The sequence below is a fragment of the Saccoglossus kowalevskii genome, chromosome 18 (assembly GCF_978046115.1).
Source record: "Saccoglossus kowalevskii chromosome 18, keSacKowa6.1, whole genome shotgun sequence".
In the NCBI taxonomy this organism is placed as follows: Eukaryota; Metazoa; Hemichordata; class Enteropneusta; family Harrimaniidae; genus Saccoglossus; species Saccoglossus kowalevskii.
Genome location: NC_140658.1, coordinates 10,032,027 through 10,052,666, shown reverse-complemented (window position 1 = coordinate 10,052,666; position 20,640 = coordinate 10,032,027). Strand labels below are relative to the sequence as shown.

Here is a 20,640-nt window from a genome sequence, read left to right as displayed (position 1 = left end):
CCTTGGTGACACAGACTTGCTGTATATGTAAATGTATTATATACTATTGACTGTGGTAGATTGGTGATGTCATCGTCTGCATAAAACAAAACACGTCAACGCATTTACTGGATCTACCATTGCAGTCTATACAAATCTAACAATTGGGTATCGCATTGTACTGCTGACTATATCGTTTATTACGGCGTGTTTTCCATATCAATCAGTTTTTACCCCTTCTCTGGTGAGTATTGTGATAACACACATGCGACCTCGTTATATTAACGAAAATCACGCCATTATTCACATTGAGACCGGAGAATGAATAAGGCTTACGTTGCAGGTACACCGAGTCTGTAGGCGCATGTAATATACAAGTAAATATTGAAAACGCGTGTGATATACAAGTCACTATTGGGGATGCGTGTAATATATCTGTGATTATTAAAGACGCATATAATATAGAAGCCTTTATTAGAGACGCGCGTAACGTTCAAGTCATTATTGGAGACGCGTGTAATATATACAGTACAAGTCATTATTGAAGACCCGCTTAATGTACAAGTCGTTATTGGAGATGCGCGTAATATACAAGTCATTATTGGAGACCCGCGTAATATACAAGTCATTGTTGGAGACCCGCGTAATATACAAGTCATCATTGGGAATGCGTGTAATATATCTGTGATTATTAAAGACGCGTATATTATAGAAGCCATTATTAGAGACGCGCGTAATATACAAGTCATTATTGGAGACGCGTGTAATATACAAGTCATTATTTATTATCAATAATGTTGTCTGTGTTGTGCTGAAAATCAGTGCTTCGAGAATAGTTGACACAAAAACACCAAACATCGCAGCATTCCTAACAGACAAATGTTTCCACTTTTTTATTTAAAGGTTGTTTTGTTTTGATCTCTCGTGGCTTTTCATTGGTAACATACACATATTACGTGGCTCTAGTATTGCAACAATCGTTTCAACGTGGTTTCCATTTGCAAATAACATCAGTTTGACGAGTGACGAACATAGCATATGATTGAACTGTATTTGGATTAGCATAAATCAGTGCGCCATGTGGCCGCCGACTCACAATGTCCGGGGTGGTATATGCTTAGGAATAACATTTTGTTAATTCTTTGAATAATTTGTGCTAAAGCGACAGTTCCCAAAATAAATGTCACTGCGCATTTCGCCACAGAAACCATATTTCACGTGCCGGACTATATGTAACAGAGCTGTGTGACCAGCTCCCTATCGGATGATATAGCAATTAAATTAAAGGGAACGATGGTCTCTCTGCTGATTTTTATAAGACATTTTGGCCAGTAATAGGAAGGTATTTGCTTAATAGTATTAATTATTCATATCATAAAGGTCTATTGGGGGTGTCACAAAAACAGGGTGTCATCACAACACATATTTCAAATTATCGGCCAATATCTTTAATAAATGTAGATGTTAAAATTGCATCCAAAGCTTTTGCAAAGCGTATGCTTAATGTCTTGCCTTCCATAATTCATCCAGACCAATGTGCATTTGTAAAAGGCCGCTACATCGGGGATGCTATACGAACAGTTCTTGATCTTATGTGGTACTCTAAACAGAATGATATGTCAGGTGTTCTAGTGTCTCTAGATTTTCACAAGGCATTTGATTCGGTCGACCATAGGTTTATTATTGAAGCCTTAAAGAGTTTTAACTTTGGTGAATCATTTATAAATTGGGTGAGAATGTTTTATAAAGATGTTACTGCTTGTGTCATGAACCATGGTATCTCAACTGGTTATTTTGAAGTGGGTAGAGGAGTTCGACAAGGAGACCCCCTATCTCCTTATCTATTCATTGTAGCTATTGAATTGTTAGCAATAGAAATTAGAAACAATAAGTCTATTGAAGGTTTTATTATTTTTCAGAAATGTATTAAACTGGCAATGTATGCAGATGACATTACATGTTTTATCAAACCAACATCAATTACAGTTTTGTTTCAAATAACTAATAATTTTAAATGTTGTTCAGGTTTGAGATTAAACCAAGATAAAACAGAATTATTGTTGCTGGGTTATGGGCACAAGCCAAAGAAAAAACCGGAATTTGTTTCAATCTGGTCTAATGGTATTAAAATACTGGGCATTCATGTAACCTATGATGAAAACAAGTTCTTTGAAGAAAATTTCAAAAATAAATTAACAAAACTGAAACAAATATGTAATCTGTGGTCTCAAAGATCACTCTCAATTATTGGTAAGATTCAAATTTTGAAAACATTCGGCCTTTCACAGTTTCTTTTTATAGCAACAATGATTCCTACACCAAAACTAGTTATCAAAGAGATAAAACAGATTATATTTAAGTTTATTTGGAACGGGAGAGACAAAGTTAAAAGGAATACATTGATCTCCAGTATTGAAAATGGGGGTCTTAATATGATTGAAGTTGACTCTTTCATAAAGGCACAAAAAATAAAATGGGTTAAAAAAATTATCTCTGGTGGTCTTGCTGGATGGCAAACTATTATGAATAGGGTTTTAAAGGGTTTTGGGGGTAATATTATTTTATTGTGTAACATTGAGATTAAGGAGTTGTTAAACAAGGTCCCACTTTTCTATTATGATATTATCCAAGATTGGTCAAAAATTACCCATATAATTCCTGAAACGGTACAGCAAATTGATAGCCTGGAATAATAAATTTTTAAAGATTGCTAACCACTCAGTGTATTTCCGGGGATTGGCAAACAAAAATATTAATAGGATTGGGGATTTAATTGACACCAATGGAAACTTTTACAATTGGGGTGTTTGGAATACTAAAGGTATTTCTCAAGTAGAATTTTTCCAAATTCAGGGCATAATAGATGCTATTCCAAGGGAATGGAAAAGTATAATTCATAGAAACAGACATACAAAGGTTGATTATGGTGAAAGGATTTATTGCAAGTCCTCCTATATAGATATTAATTCAATTACAAGTAAACAAATTTATAAATTGTTATGCAGAGATATTGTTGAGACTCCAACCATTGTCAGCAGATTTCAAGAACTGTATGGTGTATCCTCGGAAATGATTAATGCGATTTTTTCACTTCCTTTTCAGACAACTATAGCTTCAGCCATGAGAGCTTTTCAGTTTCAAATTTTACATAGATACCTACCTGTTAATGCAAAATTAGTTGAATGGAGCCTTGTAAATTCTCCTTTGTGTTCACTCTGCCAATTGTATAATGAAACAATTGAACATCTTTTAGTTGACTGTCACCATGTTCAAAAATTATGGAATGCATTGCAGGCAGGGTGTATTATATTATTCAACAAATAGAGTGTAATAAAGTAAATATAATTTTAGGTATTTTAAATGATGACAATCTAATATTGAACCATTTTATTTTACTGTTCAAAAAGTATATTTATAGCTGTAGAAGAAATGCTACAATCCCTTCTGCAATTGCGTTTAAATCACTAGTCCGTGAAAATAGAAAAACAGAGTTGGAAATAGCCCTATATAAAGGAAAGGAACAATATCACTATCGTAAATGGGAGCTCTTAAATAATTGGTTGGCTTAATACGAGTAAATTAATCTTGTTTTTGTTTATGTCTCACCACCGTATACCAGACAGCGTTTGTCATGTACTTTTTTTTCCCAGAGGGGATTTTGTCATCTGCTCTGTATTTTTTTTCTGTATTTCAGAATAAAAAAAAAATTGTTAAAAAAAATAAAAAAAAAATATAGCAATTAAATGTATTTTTCTGGTGTCCACAAAGACCGGGTAAACTTACCTTTATGATCATGATGGGATTTTAAATCGGTTCGATCAGTGTGTGTTGTGAAACCGCTCCTGCTTTACTGGAATTTGATTCCGATAAGTTGAAGTTATGATTAATTTTCGTCATGACAGAAGCCAGATATCATTTTGTTGTTTTGATTATATGTTTGGGGCGCATATCCCCCTTCCCCTCATTGTTTTATTTATTATTATTTATCATTGTAGAAAACACATGTATTTGGTAACGGGTATAAGACCTCTCCGGGGTTAATTTGCAATGGGAGATAATTTCCGCACGTGTGTGTCGCGCTGTACATGAATTAGTAAAGAGATAAACTGCTTGTTTACTTATTCTGTTTGTTCAAAGGATTTCCAGTCTGAATTCCTAGTTTCAAGAACACCACCCTTTACAGAGCTGTGCTCGTCTGGCACCGATCACCAATTAGTGCTCAGTATGGAATCACGTGCTACTGCTAAACCAATTGGAAAATTGAACTTGCAAGGATTGGTCTTGGACGAGTCAAGTAGGCGCGAAATAAAAAGTACCGCCCCATCGGCGAGCGGTGTTCGACGAACGCCGTGTGAAGAAATATGTGAATCGGGGCGGCGCAAAGAAACTTCGCATGTCACATTCAATCCTAAAGAATGCAACCTACGGAGAGAAGATGCACGGGCGTGTGACGACAGTGTGGTGAAAGGTCACGATGACGGTGTGTGTTCCATACGAATCCCGCCTTACTTGAAAATTGGAGCATACAAAGTACTTAAAAGTAGGTACAACATGCGTTTTTGCTACAGTACGATACAGCATATACTAATATTAATATTTTAAGATCTGGTAACTTTAATGCTTGTATTAGAAAATATACAACAGAGTCACATAGTCTTTGTTATTATACATAGAAACAGCAAGTGCCTATGACTATGACGAAGTTCTTGCGAAGTCGATATTGTTCTACGAAGCTCAGAGGTCAGGAGTGTTACCACTAACTAATCGTATATCTTGGCGCGGTGACTCATGCATCAATGACAAGTCACATGATGGGCATGACTTATCAGGTGGATGGTACGACGGTGAGTGGTGTAATATGGTTAATGTTAATGGAAAGCTAGTTGACGTTGCATTGTGGAGCTCGTGGGCGTGCGACCAATCTTTGATTAATCATCCTCTGCTACTCCTTTTCAATAAGTCGGACTCTTTAGCGACGAGGCGTTTCCGTGACAACAAAATGACGCAATGTCTGGGTTTAGGAAATGCCGTTCAAATAAACATCGACAATAAAAATGCAATCTCTTACATTCAGTTACGTCACAGTACCGCTTGTCGTAAGAGGGCGCGACTTATATTAACAGTGTACCAGTTATCAATCAATGGACAGGCTTGGTGGGTTATCGAGAAAGAATTAAAGTTTTTTCGTGACAAAATGCAGTACATGTCAATCCGTCTATTTTTTGCAAAACAAATTTCTTCAGGCTACCAGTCATTTATTATCATTTATTCATTTCACTTATCTGCCTAGTGATCTGTTTAAACTCCACGTCTTAAAAAAACATCCGACTAGCACGGACTGATCAGTAACATGTGTGTTTGTATACGGGGAATCATTTACCGTTTAGATTTATGCTTGAGGTTCTCTTGAACAAACTCGAATGTTAAAGCGCACACACAAGAATTGGGTTCCAAGCGACGATAACAACGCATGGTCAAACGCAAAGGTTTATGGGTAGACGCTTGTTTGTAAACAACACCCCATCATGACCATCTGCCACTAAAGTAGGTGACGACTCCCCCGCTACAAAGATGATTTCCAGATTTGACGTCACTTATGCTTCACATTGAAGATGTCATTTGAATATATAGATGGTAAACACTTTTAATTTGGCTGTTTTGTAAATGCAATGAAACTGTGAGCATATTGTTTTTTTGATTATAATACAATAGACAATAGTTGCAGATTTTTCGTATATATTGCGTTCATAAGTTATGTTATTACTGTGACATATTATTATTTGTGGAATAATTTGATTAATCGGTTGATTCAGCACCTGTCATACACTATTAAAGTGTTACCCATAGTGCAAAATTAGAAACTCGGAAAATATATAATTTGCATGATCTAAAATCATAATGAAAATCCTTAAGTTTTACAGTAGCAACTACTGAGAACATCTTCAACTTAAAAATTCAATGAAAAAAAACTACATGTACCATTGTTGAGCTAACATCACAGGGTTTTGTAATATGTCAAAAAATGATTAAAAACATGCCACAAACTGGAACCTATCCCCAATTAATGTTCTTGTACATTACTTCATTACATGATTTGTGTGTTTCTACAGCTGGTGATTACGTGAAATTTGGTTTACCGATGGCGTGGAGTACAACCGTATTAGCCTGGGGCGTCATCGCATATAAAGATGCGTACCTTGCAGCAGGACAATTAGAGTACATGCTGGACTGTATCAAATGGCCAGCTGATTATTTCCTGAAATGCCATACCAGGAAAAATGAGTTCTATTATCAGGTTAAGTATTTACCTTATTACATATATCGATAATTTCCACGGTGCTTGGAGGACGTTCTAGACACGAATCGACTAAAGTATTAATATTACTATCCGTAAAGTTACATGTAAATTATTACATTAATTAAAGAGATTAATAAAATCTTCATGTCGCATTGTGTTCGATGTGTCGCCCGCGCAATGTAAAATGTGTTTTTTATACGAAATTCAAACGCATGGCACAAGGCGCATGTGACGGTTCATTTATTTAGTGACTGTCGCTCAGCTGACGAGTTGCGACCATATATTTTTAACAGTATCATTGGTGAAACATTTGCTATTATTTCATTTATTTCTAATTATTGTATTTTGGGACGATTTATCATAGGTTGGCGATGGGGCCGAAGACCACAAACGTTGGGGGCGTGCTGAAGAGATGGACATTGAACGCCCGTCGTTCAAAGTAACACCCAGTCTACCCGGTTCTGATGTCGTCGGGGAAACAGTCGCAGCATTATCTGCGACGGCCATTGCTTTCAAGGACGCTAGTAAGTACCAATTATCAATGTAATTGCGAGTTTCAAAATCAAGCGTGGTCACGTGGTCATTCTAAGTTCCGACGTAATATGATTTGCACGACATCGCTTTGACCATTCAAAACCCTTTGATGAATTTCAATTATGTGAAATACTATGTTGAGGTTTAAAGCGGGATGGTCGTCACCTGTGAACGCGCGGGAATTGAGTCTCAAGCGACGATAACAACACACGCTAAAACGCAAAGGCTCATGCTTGTTTGTAAACAATGACACGATATGGCCATCTGACGCATGCGCAGGTGACTACTCCCCCCGCTTTAAGTATCGGAATTAGACATGTGGCCTGTTTTATTGCAGATAAACCATACGCTGCTTTACTGCTGCAGAATGCAAAAGAGTTATATGACTTTGCATCTACATACCGCGGAATCTACCCAAGCAAAGGACATTACCAGTAAGTGTAGTTTCATAATGATTTACTTATTCCTAACTAAACACATCGTAGTATGGCAGCCGGGAAGTGAGAAAATACGTGCATGGCTTTCCGAATGCATTACTTACCAAGTCTTCAATAGTTGAAAGAGTTTTCAATTTCATATTACTTATTAATAGAAGATAAACCACTCACACATTCAGTCTGTATCGTATTATTCTGTTTTGGCCTATACAATTGTATACAATTGGGAAAGACCATTATACGGTTAATTATTAAGCACATACCCGGTATATGAAGATATAAACATGAAATTCTAGATTCGAACATGCAAGTCGGCAAACTCGCCTCGCCATAAGGTGACTAAACTTATAAGCGCCCTCATAGTACCGTACACTGCATTTGTAAGAGCAAAGTTAAACTACGGTTTTGTTATTTAGAATTAAATCGGAAAGGGGTTGTCTGATAAAATTGAAACAATCCAACAAATTTTATTTTTATATATCTGGAGCTGCGGTGAACACGAAAACGTTCATTAATGACAGTATCTTGAGTTTGAAATTGAAAGGTTGAGTCATTATAGCGTTCGATATATCTAAAATTTAAATAAAGTGAAATGTAGCATCTGATTGGAAACTATAATATATATTATTGCAATAACCCAGATAAATGGTAAGAGCCGTATTCTGTATACCCTGTAGAAAAAAAAACAACAACGAGAATCCATGTAAGTTTAGTGAAATTTTATGTTTCCACACAGGACTAAACAATATGGCTGCAAACTCACCTGGGCTGCAGCCTGGTTATATTTCGCTACCAGTGACAAAAAATACATTCGAGATGCGAAGAAATTCTACAAGGAGTTCAAATTGTCGCGAAGTGCATGGGCGTTTGCTTGGGGGAATTCGGGACCAGCGGTTCAGGTAAGACTAATGAGATGCTGATGACGACGTTCATGATAGGAAACATTTTTTGTAGACTCTCTTTCATAAACATTCGTGGATGACGTAGTTTTGTCACCAATCGACGGATTACATGGCTAGATGTTAATAATATCTATTATTATATATATGTCACCGTAACGCCATAAGTTACAGCGTACCGTAATTTTGCGGTGTTTTACGGGGTATTTTCATCTTACCATATTAGGAAATGCGAATTCCAAATATGGAATGAGTATGATGGCTGCCACCAGGGTTTGACCGGACTCCTCACAAAGAAGTTCGCTGATTCTGTTCTAAACAAGTTGAATTTCGGCATTTCCATGATGTTTTGTTGGAGGGAAAATATGTATAATATGAGGTTATTACGAGGATACCTCAAGTAAGAGTATGCACAAAGACAGTACAGCAGAAGTATCGACCGACGCGCTGTCTCTCTGACGCGCAGTCTGTCTGAGGATGAAAATACCCCGTAAAATACCACAAAATTATGGCACGCTGAACTTATGGCATTACGGTGACAGATGTATAATAATATAAGTTTATTACGAAGATACCTCAAAGTATGCACGAAGACAGTACAGCGGCAGTATCGACCGACGCGCAGCGGAGGTCGATGCGACATCGTACTGTCTGAGTGCATACTTTGAGGTATCTTCGTAATGACCTTATTATTATATATCTTTTCCTACCAAGGATACATCATGGGAATGCCGAAATCCAAAAAGTTTAGAACAGAATCAGCGAACTTCTTTGTATGAAGTCCGGTCAAATCCTGGTGGCAGCCATGTTTGTTTTTATTAATATAGGATGCTTACGCGCGTAATTATTCCATATTTGGAATTCGCATTTCCTAATATGGTAGTATGAAAATACCCCGTAAAATACCGCAAAATTACGGCACGCTGTAACTTATGGCGTTACGGTGACAGATGTATAATAATACAAATTATGTTTCGTTGCTGTTACCTAATTCATTATTGCTATTGAGTCGCGCCCTCCAGCGGCGAAGCTTTTATGGACGTCAACATGACATGGACAGGTGGAGACACGGTCATGCAAATTGATAGATGTTTCGTTGAACAGCCATCTGCAATTTAGAATATAGTATTTTTTTTTTACAAAACAGTAATTGGTGTTGACGAACCTCCAAGATAAGAACTACCAGTACATAGACGGCCTCAACAGCGCCCTCACATCCATTTACGTCGTGAACGCCCTGTCACTGGAGAGCGCGACTTAAAGGTTTATTTCTCTTACAGCTACTAATGTACATTTTGACTGAAAACGAGAAATACAGGACGGATTTCTCGAATTATCTTGACTCATGGTTACCTGGCGGCAAAATGCCATACACACCAAAGGGGCTGGTTTATCGTAGTGACTGGGGTCCACTCAGATATGCAGGTAAGCAAAGAACTGGCGTGTCGGAAATTGTCTGTCGAAGATTCCTGTTCTCAGATGTCTTCCCAATAATCGAATTAGAATATTTATTATTTGTTTTAATTTTTTAGCTTCTAACTCGTTCCTGGCTCTTCTCGCCTCTGATTATGGCGTAAATCCTCGAAATTATCGAGAGTTTGCGAAAAAGCAGTTACATTATATTTTAGGCGATTCTGGTCGTAGTTTTGTCTGTGGTTTCGGGAAAAACCCTCCAAAAAGTCCACACCACCGAGCAAGGTAATCATTGCAATACAATCTCTACAGTCAGTCATCGTGTACGTAAGCAAAGTGTCAAATAAACTCAGTTTTGTGTCAATGAATACAAACATGTCAAGTACCAACCAGCCTAGATATAGATTACACTATTTTTACCTTAAAATAGAAATCATAACTTGTTAGGTCGAAATTCCATTTTACTAATATGTTGTTAATTACGATTTTATTGACGTTCGTTATACTCCAAGTTCCTGCCCACTACCACCGCATACAACGAGAAGAGCCAACCTTCTGGCGGACGAACCCAACCCGCATACGCTGTATGGTGGTGTAGTTGGTGGTCCCGGCCCGTTAGATAACTATGTCGACGACAGGAGAAATTATAAAATGAATGAGGTGGCGTGTGATTACAATGCTGGTTTTCAATCCGCCATAGCAGGTAGGTTTTTAACTATGTTTACATCCGACGACGTATGTATTACTGTGATGAAAATATCAGTAGCTGTGACGTCACTATCTTTAAATTTTATTTTGGTGTCGAATAATACATGCCAATGATTATTTCCTAGTCCATCGTATTATTTGTAACGTGAAGTGATCGTAGTGGGAATTCCCTTGCAGTGTCAAGGCTTACTGGTTACAAATAAAAGTTATTTTCATCTGTGTGCGTAATAATATTTGATTGCGCAGTATCTGCATTTCATCAGCGGTAGTTACCATGTACAACGCCCTCTAGCGACAACGTTTTTTTTTGCGACGATGAAATTACATATTAATGAGTGAGGGCAACGTAGCTCAGAGCAACTGTATTTGGCTGTGTAGTGTATTTTTTTTATTTTCAAATACAATTTATAACTATAAAACCGTACTTATGCGTTCACATCACCGGAATAGAAAATCGGAGATATCGCAAAATTCAAATTACTATATATCAATTAATATATATCATCAAATACAATAAGCTAATTACTTTGTTTGGGTAATATAAATTTGTTTATTGAAATATCTCTTTTGTTTTTAGGTTTAAAGCACCTGGAGATAACCGGACAACCTTTTTGAAGTAACATTTGAAATTTAAGCGTATACTAGTATTACATTTATTTTGCTATAACTCTTGTACATTTTGTTATTATTTTGCTATTATGATATATCGACCTGTATTTGTTGCACATAGTAATGTAGTATACAATGTCTGTGAGTTTTGTGAAATACTTTACTTGTTTCATTATCTGCAATTTATGCGCATTACCACAACAAATATTTTTGAATGTGATTCACACTGAACGTGTAAGCTAGTAATTGGAGTGGTTGCTTCGAATATGACAGTTCAAATTACATACATAATTCAATTTGAACATTAATGTAGCAAGATGTTATGTTGAACTATGACCCGCCCTCATGAATATTAGGTAGCTCAACTACTGCGCATGTTTTCGGTGGTGAGCCAGTGATGGTCACAGCATGGTCTGTTTTTGTTTACTTACTATACAGAATAAATTCAGTGAGTTACACGTAAGGTCTTCAGTTATTCATTCATGCAAACAGCATTATGAAACATGGTGTCAGAAGTGGTTGTTATTTGCCATAACTAAGGACATTTGATCCACGTAAACGGAAGCAAGACTGATCTTACCGGCGACCGGAGATTGACAGTGAACGGACGACGGCAGTTCAGCGACGTCAAGTTTGACAGAAACACATCAGATTTCTCAAAATATCTGTGAGTAAACCGACTTTTATGAGCACTGAGAGTCGTAATTAAATACGTGTTGATGAATCACTGATGAATTATTACTGTGTACATCTTTTGAAGCGGAGCAACGTCTTTTAAAAAGATCGTGTTTCAAAAAGTACGGTGGCCCAGAAGTGCAAAACCTTAGTCGACCGAAATAGAAGTACGGTGGCCCAAAGAACAAGATACAGATTCGAATTTTGCAATTTTCCACTACGTTGTTGTTACGATACACAACATGGAGAACATCAAGGCACCAGATAAGCTTGATGTGAACGCCAACAATTTAGCATTGGTGTGGAAGAGGTGGAAAGAAGAGTTGACACTTTATACAGAGCTAGTGTTAACAGAAACACAAGAAAACAAGAAATGCAAATTATTTCTATATCTCATCGGAAAAGAAGGAAGAGAGATATATGAAGCAATGAAATTTGAGAAGGAAGAGAAAGATCTCAAGTTGGAAGACTTAATTAAAGCTTTGGATGATGCAACCCGAAGAAGAATTAAACAGTAGAGAGATACAAATTCTTCACTAGAAATCAAGAACCACATGAAGGGCTTGACAAGTACATAACAGATTTAGAGGTTCTTGCAGCAACATGTAATTTCAGTACATTACATGACTCTCTCATCAGAGACAAACTGGTTTGTGGTATTGGTGACACCAGACTCAGAGAAAGACTGTTGAGAGAAACGGATTTACATCTACACAAGTGTCTTCAGATCTACAGAGCTTCTGAACTGTCTAAAGAGAAAATCCGAACTATAGAAGCCCCTGTAGTTGTCCATGCAGTGAGACAGTCACATGATAAAGCACAGAAGTCATTCAAGAAGACATCTAGTGTGCCGTCACAGAGTTGCAAATACTGTGGCAAGAAACGTGACCAGGATAAAAACAAGTGTCCTGCCTATAGAAAGCAATGCCATAACTGCAAAAAAATGAATCACTTTGCTGCACAGTGCATGCAGAGTAAGCACAAACAGAAAGCAAAGTATAATATAGCAGAAAGCAGTGACAACGAGTGTGAGGAAATACAGTTAGTCACGTTATTACCAGAAAACCAATATGTCAATAGAGTGACTGAGAGGAGTTTTCCCAAGCAAATACATGCTGCAATGAACATTAATAAGAGACCAGTCAAGTTTCAGCTTGATTTGGGAGCATCATGCAACATCATTCCATTAAAGGAACTAGGCAATGTGAATGATTACGAATTCATGAAGACAGATAGAGTACTAGTGATGTACAACAAGGCAACGATGAAGCCTAAGGGACAGACCAAAGTCAAAATGGTCAACCCAAAGAATGGAAAGAAATACAGAGCAGAGTTTGTAGTAGTTGACAATGAGACAAACATACCATTACTAGGAAGTAGTGCTATTCAACAAATGGGACTACTTAAGGTACAACATGAACAAATCATTGTTGTTAATGACAAACCAACAGCCAAGATGAGACTACCAGTACACCGAACTGACAAGAAAACCGATACGAAGCCAGTGTCAGCAGAGCAAATAGTCAAAGAGTTTCCAGACGTCTTTGAAGCTACAGGTAAATTAGCAGGAAAGTACCACCTTAAGTTAGACCCAAATGTGCAACCAGTCATTCATCCTCCAAGGAAAGTACCTGTAGCAGTCAAAGGCCAGCTAAAGGATGAACTAGATAGACTAATAGAAAAAAATAATAGCACCAGTTATAGAGCAAACACCCTGGCTGTCTAGTCTAGTAACAGTAATCAAGCCAGGCAAAATGAGAATTTGCATTGATCCTCGTGACTTGAATACAGCACTACGTAGAAGTTATTACTGACTATAGAATACATATTACTAGAGCTGAGCAAAGCTAAGGTGTTTAATGTTTTGGATGCCAAGGATGGTTTTTGGCACATTGAGTTGGATAAGGAGAGCTCTTATCTAACTACATTCAATACACCATTCGGTAGGTTTAGTTGGTTACGAATGCCCTTTGGTATATCTACAGCGCCTGATGAGTACCATCGTAGACAAGACTAAGCTATTGAAGGATTGCCAGGTGTGAGGTCCATAGTCGATGACATACTGATATTTGGTGAAGGAGAGTCAGTGAGTGAAGCCACGATAGACCACGACATAACTGATGAATCGATGCAGAGAGCGCAATCTGAAACTGAACAAAGACAAAATCAAATTGAGGTTGAGTCAAGTTCCATTCATTGGACACCCCATAGCTGATGAAGGTCTAAAGCCAGATCCAGCAAAAGTGAGAGCTGTGACTGAGATGCCAAGCCAAAAGATGTGGCTGGAATTCAGAGATTCCTAGGATTTGTCAACTACCTGAGTAAGATTCTACCAAAACTTAGTGATATCTGTGAGCCGCTCAGAAAGCTAAACACAAAGATAGTGAGTGGTGTTGGTTGAAAGTCCATGATGATACAATAGATGAAGTGAAACGGTCAGTCACTTCTTATCCAGTGCTACAATACTATGACATGGATAAAGAACTAACCTTGCAGACAGACGCATCACATACCGGTTTAGGTGCAGCCCTAACCCAGAATGGCCAGCCAATAGCTTTCGCAGGCAGGGCATTAATGGATGCTGAGACGAGAAATGCTCAAATAGAGAAAGAGTTGTTATCAGTTATTTTTGGATTAGAAAGATTTCACCAGTATACCCATGGCAGAAAGGTCCATGTACAGTCAGATCATAAACCGCTGGAGATGATCCTGAAGAAGCCTCTTCATAGTACTCCAAAGAGACTGCAGAGAATGATATTGAGACAGTGAACATGTTAGATTATTTACCGATTGCAGAACCGAGAAAAGATGATATCAGACAACACACAGAAAGCGATGAAAGCCTTCAGATGTTGACTAAAGTGATATAAACTGGATTTCCAGAAAGTAAGGCCCAGTTACCTGCACAAATAACTTCTCAGAATGGTGTAATATTCAAAGGTGAGCGAGCAGTAGTACCACGTTCACTAAGAGATGATATGTTAAAGCGTATTCATTCATAACATATTGGTATTGAGGGATGTCTACGCAGAGCATAAGAATCATTGTACTGGCCAAACATGAGTGCAGAGATCAAAGATAACATTGCAAAATGTGATGTGACCCAGACTGTAGGAACGCGACAACAGAAAGAAACTCTGATTCTACATGAAGTTCCAGATAGGCCACGGGCAAAAGTAGGCGCCGACCAGTTCGTATTGAATGGAAGAGATTACTTGGTCACTGTAGACTACTATTTCAACTATTGGGAGATGACTACTTACCAGATACAACAGCGAAAACAGTTATAGGTAAACTCAAAGCCCAATTTGCTAGACATGGGATACCAGACACATGTATCTCAGATAACGGCCCACAGGAAGCGTCAGAAGCATTTAAGAAATTCAGCAAAAATTGGGGATTTGAACATATTACTTTTTCTCCACGATAACCCCAGAGCAACGGTAAAGTTGAGAATGCAGTGACAGCAAAGAACATCATGAGAAAAGCACGACAAGCTGGCTCAGACCCTTATTTAGCTATACTAGATTTCAGAAACACTCCAACTCAAGGAATGAACAGCAGCCCAATGCAGAGACTCATGAATAGGAGAACAAAGACTACACTACCTACAACTGCAAAACTTCTCAAACCGTCAGTAGTGAGAAATGTAGGAAAGCTGATAAAGCAGATAAAGAAGAACAAAGCTAAGCAAGCATACTAATATAACAAAGGAGCCAAAGATCTACAAACACTTCAGCAAGGAGACACAGTAAGAATTATGCCTACTGCAATATCAGACATAGAGTGGAAAAAGGCTGAAGTCAGCAAACAAGTGAACATTAGGTAATATGAAGTTACAACAGAGGATGGACGAATTCTACGTAGAAACCGCAAACACCTGAGGAAAACCTATGAGAAATACACTCCAAATGAAACCACTGACATAGTTGGAACTCCTGCAAATCCAGCAGCAAGAACAGAAACCAAGAAGCAGGAACACAAGATCATATCTCCAGATGTCTCCATGGCAGAGCAAGATGACAAAGCATACAATAGTACACAAAACATAGTAGAAAATTCAGGTAGAATGACTAGATCAGGAAGAGTAATCAGAAAGCCGCAATATTTAACAGACTATGTACAGAACTGTTAGTTTAGAACTATTAGTTAGAAATATGTTAGTTATAGACTGTTATATGGTGAACCGTTAGAATGCTTTCATGAGAGAACAATAGTTCATTAAACGAGAACTTTTGAAATATGTTTTACGCGATAGAATCGTTGATTTAAATTTCATTCTTGTTTTAAAAGAGAAAGGATGTAACAAGATGTTATGTTGAACTATGACCCGCCCTCATGAATATTAAGTAGCTAAACTACTGCGCATGTTTTCGGTGGTGAGTCAGTGATGGATGCAGCATGTTCTGTATTTCTTTACCTACTATACAGAATAAACCCAGTGAGTTACACGTAAGGTCTTCAGTTATTCATTCATGCAAGCAGCATTATGAAACAATTAATAGTGCAACTATGAGCAATATAACTAATACTGTACGTAATGGCGTTAATTTTATCGATTAACACTGAATCTAATCGTGCATGTGCTCATCTTGCATTGATAAACAAACAAATAAACAAACTCTACCTAAAAATGATAGAAAGTACATATACGAGTTTTGATCTTTTAAGATGTTTACATTACGATTTTGTCTTGGAGCGAGGTCAATTGTTAATTGTACATCTAGGTATTAGAGTGTGGAATAGTCTGATAGGTATTCTTTTATTTGGAATATTAAGCAAAAGCAGTATTTGTAGTTCCATAACCGACACATGGTACATCGCTTTGCAATGGATATTAAACAAGAATAATGGTTAGTATAATTGGTGATCCGTGATGGCTAAAAATGAAATGTTGCGTGAATGATAAATTATGATTGTAAACGATTGGTACATGCCACGTTTTTATTAAGTTATTAAGTTACTAAACTGCTTGAAACCACTCAATTTTTATTCCACATTTTAACTGCTTGTTAATCCTCCACCAGAGGATTTATTTCGAATGACCTGTTTTTTTAGGATTAAATGGCGGCTGTCCTAGTTCCTCGATTCACTAGATAATGTTTATGTGCGAGCGAGATTGTTGATACGAGTAACAGAAAAAAATGCACGCATATAAGCAAAACAACCTCGAGTATTGCGGAGATTATAGTGTCACAAAACAAAAGACAGTGCCAAGGCCATATTATTCCCGTTTCGTCCAGATTGCAAATGCAACACATCGTAGTAAAAACAATTTCAATAATTGTTATTCTTTGGATAACTACAATTATTAACACCTGTATATGTTTCATATCAATGTAAAAAATAATAATACTAACAAGTCACTGAAATCTACATCGTGTCGCCGTCACTGATTCGTTTAGAATGTATGCCACAATGACTGTTTTTGCCCGCAACATGAACGATAACTGATCCAACATCAATATAGCACGATGTTCGTAGCCACATATCTACTGTGCATTCGGAGGGAGAACACTCGTTCCCATTGTTGTGTTGAAAGTGGCCATGGTTTCACGTCACCCAGTGCATGGAAATGACCGCTTTATAGTCATTTATCCAAATTATTATGGCCAATTGTTGACATACTGAAAGGTAAATTTTCTCAATTAGTAGGGCACACATTGCAGAAATATGTAGTTTATGAAGGCATATACATAGAACAACATTCATACATGAGATAGCACAGTGTCTTACTCACCGCACAGTTTAATATAATATAAAAGCCTGATAACTATATATTTTAAGCCGCCATTTAATCCGAAAAAAAAACAGGTCATTCGCAATAAATCCTCTGGTGGAGGATCAACAAGCAGTTAAAATGTGGAATAAAAATTGAGTGACCATTAGAATGGTTGTGAGATTGTCGCAGATGTTGAAATCTAAAAAAAAAAAAAAACAGCATAAAGAAAAAATCGAGAAAATTAGGGAGGAATAATATATTTATATGAAAACTAATTGAAATTGATTATATACATGACTAAAACATACAATTTGACTGTTAATGTATTAATATGTCGGTATATTCAGACTATTGTACATAGCACATGTAAGGAAAATACAAAATACAACGAGATGAAATTGGGAAAGTCACTCTTAAAATATAATCTAAGATTACTAGTATATCTGTCACAACATCTATAATATTCGATTTACACCGACTGGGATCACCGTTACCATGACAATGATAGTATATGTTGTTGCATTGGATTGTTCCACTGGTCTAATGATTGGTGGATTCCAAATCCTGTTGTTGAACATAATTTGGCCAAGTACATATAAATATATCTCACGCATGCGTGGCGTAAAGATCGCCGCATTCTAACATTTGCCTACGAAATGGATGTAAAGATAAATAAACAAATAAATGTTGTCGTGTATAATATTTTTTTTCAATAATCTATTTATTCAATTCTATTTATATATTCCATATCATAACTATGTTTATTATTTGAAAATTATACATGTAGTATACCTAAACCTAAGATGTCAAATATCTATTTATTTCATGTGTCTTTTTCCCAACCAACTTCTTATTTCCAACCCTCTACCTTGTGAAGTTTATACCTACTTCAAAGCGTAAAATTGTCTCTACTAAATAACAGATTTGTGTCAAGTTCACATACAATATTGTTATATATTGTTATATATTGCTATATCTAGTACTAATATAAGTGAATTATAACAATTCGTCTGTTCGAATCCTAAAAAAACAAAACAAAACAATGAAGAATAAGTTAAATCGAATATTGCAAACATTTGTGACGATTTAAATATATTTACACGGTGACGCTTCACAGCTGGCCTATGGTTTGGTGATTATTATCAACTATGTACAGATCAATGTCAATGTAAGTTGACTATTATATAATGTGGTTTGTATTGACATTATTATGACCTTTGAACTCTTTACTATTGACCTTTTGCTCCAACAATTCTCTAATGTTTACATTTAAATATAACCTGAAAACTCCTGTGAGAAGGCATACATGTTTTGCAAATGCTACGACTCTCATAACTAAGTACCCACATTATTATCATCCCCTCAGATAATGCCATCAAAATGTATGAATCGATCTTCCCAAAAACATTTATTAAACTTATAACATATATTTACATATAAACTTAACATACAAACACTATCATTGATAATATTCAAAGGTTCCATCCTTAATCCCATACTATATACAATGCACCTTATTTACAAATACTATCACAAATTAACTATAGAAAATACCTTAATAGTTATAAACTAATACATAATGGTAAAGAAACCGGTCTCATCAATTTTTTATCACCAGTCCATGCTTTTCAGCTTCCGTAGTAATATACTTATCAAAATACTCATTCTGAGCTACTGTGAAGTGATTTTTCCAGTTGCCGACAGCACCCTTCCATAAATATTGACTATCACCACGCCAGGAGTCTTGGAGTGGTGTCATACGAATGTCGTCTGCCGCTGACTTCATCGATTCGATGCTAGATCGGGTCACCACACGTTCAATGGTTTCGACATCTACAGGTCGCCCTAGGAACTCTGCAACTTTGGTTAATATAGCTGCCATGTCCGCCTTCATATCTTCGAAAGATATATGCAAAACGTTATCCTTCTCACTAAATCTTCTCCATGACAACACATGATTCAGCCAGGGACCGAAATTTACTTTCCCCTGGACAAACTTACTCACCATATTCTCCCAACTCTGGGTGAAATCTACACTCTCGGATAAAGAAATTGATTTCGCGATTTTGTACAAAGAACAACAAACGTCTTTGGGGTGTCTCCATATGTAGATAATTTTGCAATTTCGTTTACCATTTAACCATTTTGAATGGAACAAACGAGGCGGCATGTGGCATAAAAGCAGCCTGGGCGATTCCATCTTGTTAATATCACACTTGGTGGATCGAACATGATCACCGTACAGGCCTGGTGGAAGGTCCATTTTTTCATAAAGAGCACAGGGCCTGACACGCCGTCCTGTACTTGGTAACTTCCAATTCAAATCACTGTACATTTCGGAAAGAGCCAATATCATCCACCCAGTGCCTGATCTAGGAAAAGTCACAACAACCACGTCATCATCTCTGATATCCCAGTCATCAATACGGTGACTTTCGACTGCATCCCTGTTATGTAGAGAGTCATGAAAGTAACACTCCTTGTGAAGGAATAAATGTGAATCGCTACTCATGATTCAGTACTGGTGTTTTGATGTGAGAGATCCAACTGTCTCATTTAGAGAGTAGCCTGTATTAATATATGCAAAGTCTATTTATAGAACCAAAACATAATCACAGAAATAAACTGAACACTACTGACACACAAAAGGTGCATGATAACCCAATTATTTATTAGAACATGGAATATATTAAACTACACAGTACATGATTACAATGCAAAACGTATTAGTCTAGAATTATGTTTGACATCTCAGGATGTACTCGAAATAAAAATCTATTGTAATGCCCTTTCAAGTTTACATTCTATTTGTTCATTTTATGAACATGTTATGTTTACAGGGTTCGGTGAACGGATATTTATAATAGTGGGAATGTAAGTTGGATTGTTGGGCGCTGATGCTTGAATATATGTATGAACATATATAATGGTGGTTAGGAAAACATATAGCTGATATCAATCGAAAATTAGGGTTGCAATTTTAGGATATATATGTAAGACAGAGATAGTATTACAATACATACATTTGAATCTTTTATTCTCGAGTGATAACAAAAATCAGTTAATCACTGTTTAAATACAAGAATAGGTCAAATATAGGTAAGTATAAATCACAGTCGAATATAGGAGATACAGAATAACAATACATAAACGAATTATAGTGTAACAGTACAGGAAAGTATAAAATATATTCGAATATATGTGATGAAATTAATGAGAGTTGACATTGTAACGGACTATAAAGTAAAGGTAAGTATAAAACAACATCGAATACTGTACAAATTATAGTCGAATATATGAACAATTCAACAATTCTAGTAAAATAATCTCGAAAATAAGTGTAATTTTATTATAGAAATAGTTCAA

At 36.7% G+C, this 20,640-nt stretch overlaps 2 protein-coding genes across 2 annotated transcripts; one reads left to right on the top strand and one right to left on the bottom strand.

The window, feature by feature from the left end:
• Positions 1-105: 105 nt before the first annotated feature.
• Positions 106-11,340, top strand: LOC100378958 (uncharacterized). Its single transcript, XM_078008258.2, has 11 exons — positions 106-223; positions 4,117-4,519; positions 4,653-4,823; positions 6,090-6,274; positions 6,642-6,801; positions 7,149-7,245; positions 7,985-8,147; positions 9,428-9,572; positions 9,680-9,845; positions 10,073-10,263; positions 10,846-11,340. The coding sequence occupies exons 2-11, from the start codon at positions 4,204-4,206 to the stop codon at positions 10,881-10,883; spliced, it is 1,632 nt and encodes a 543-aa protein (XP_077864384.1). The 5' UTR covers positions 106-223; positions 4,117-4,203; the 3' UTR covers positions 10,884-11,340.
• Positions 11,341-17,976: 6,636 nt separating this feature from the next.
• LOC100366298 (sulfotransferase 2A1-like) lies at positions 17,977-19,809 on the bottom strand. Its single transcript, XM_006815023.2, has one exon. The coding sequence runs from the start codon at positions 19,784-19,786 to the stop codon at positions 18,875-18,877; it is 912 nt and encodes a 303-aa protein (XP_006815086.1). The 5' UTR covers positions 19,787-19,809; the 3' UTR covers positions 17,977-18,874.
• Between the last annotated feature and the right edge of the window lie 831 nt (positions 19,810-20,640).

Excerpts from the sequence above, each read along its gene's own strand:
- LOC100378958 (XM_078008258.2), top strand. The coding sequence starts at position 4,204 with ATGGAATCACGTGCTACTGCTAAACCAATTGGAAAATTGAACTTGCAA. Across the intron at positions 8,148-9,427 it reads ATTCGGGACCAGCGGTTCAG|CTACTAATGTACATTTTGAC; the intron begins GTAAGACTAATG and ends TTTCTCTTACAG. Across the intron at positions 9,573-9,679 it reads GGGTCCACTCAGATATGCAG|CTTCTAACTCGTTCCTGGCT; the intron begins GTAAGCAAAGAA and ends TTAATTTTTTAG.
- LOC100366298 (XM_006815023.2), bottom strand. The coding sequence starts at position 19,786 with ATGAGTAGCGATTCACATTTATTCCTTCACAAGGAGTGTTACTTTCAT.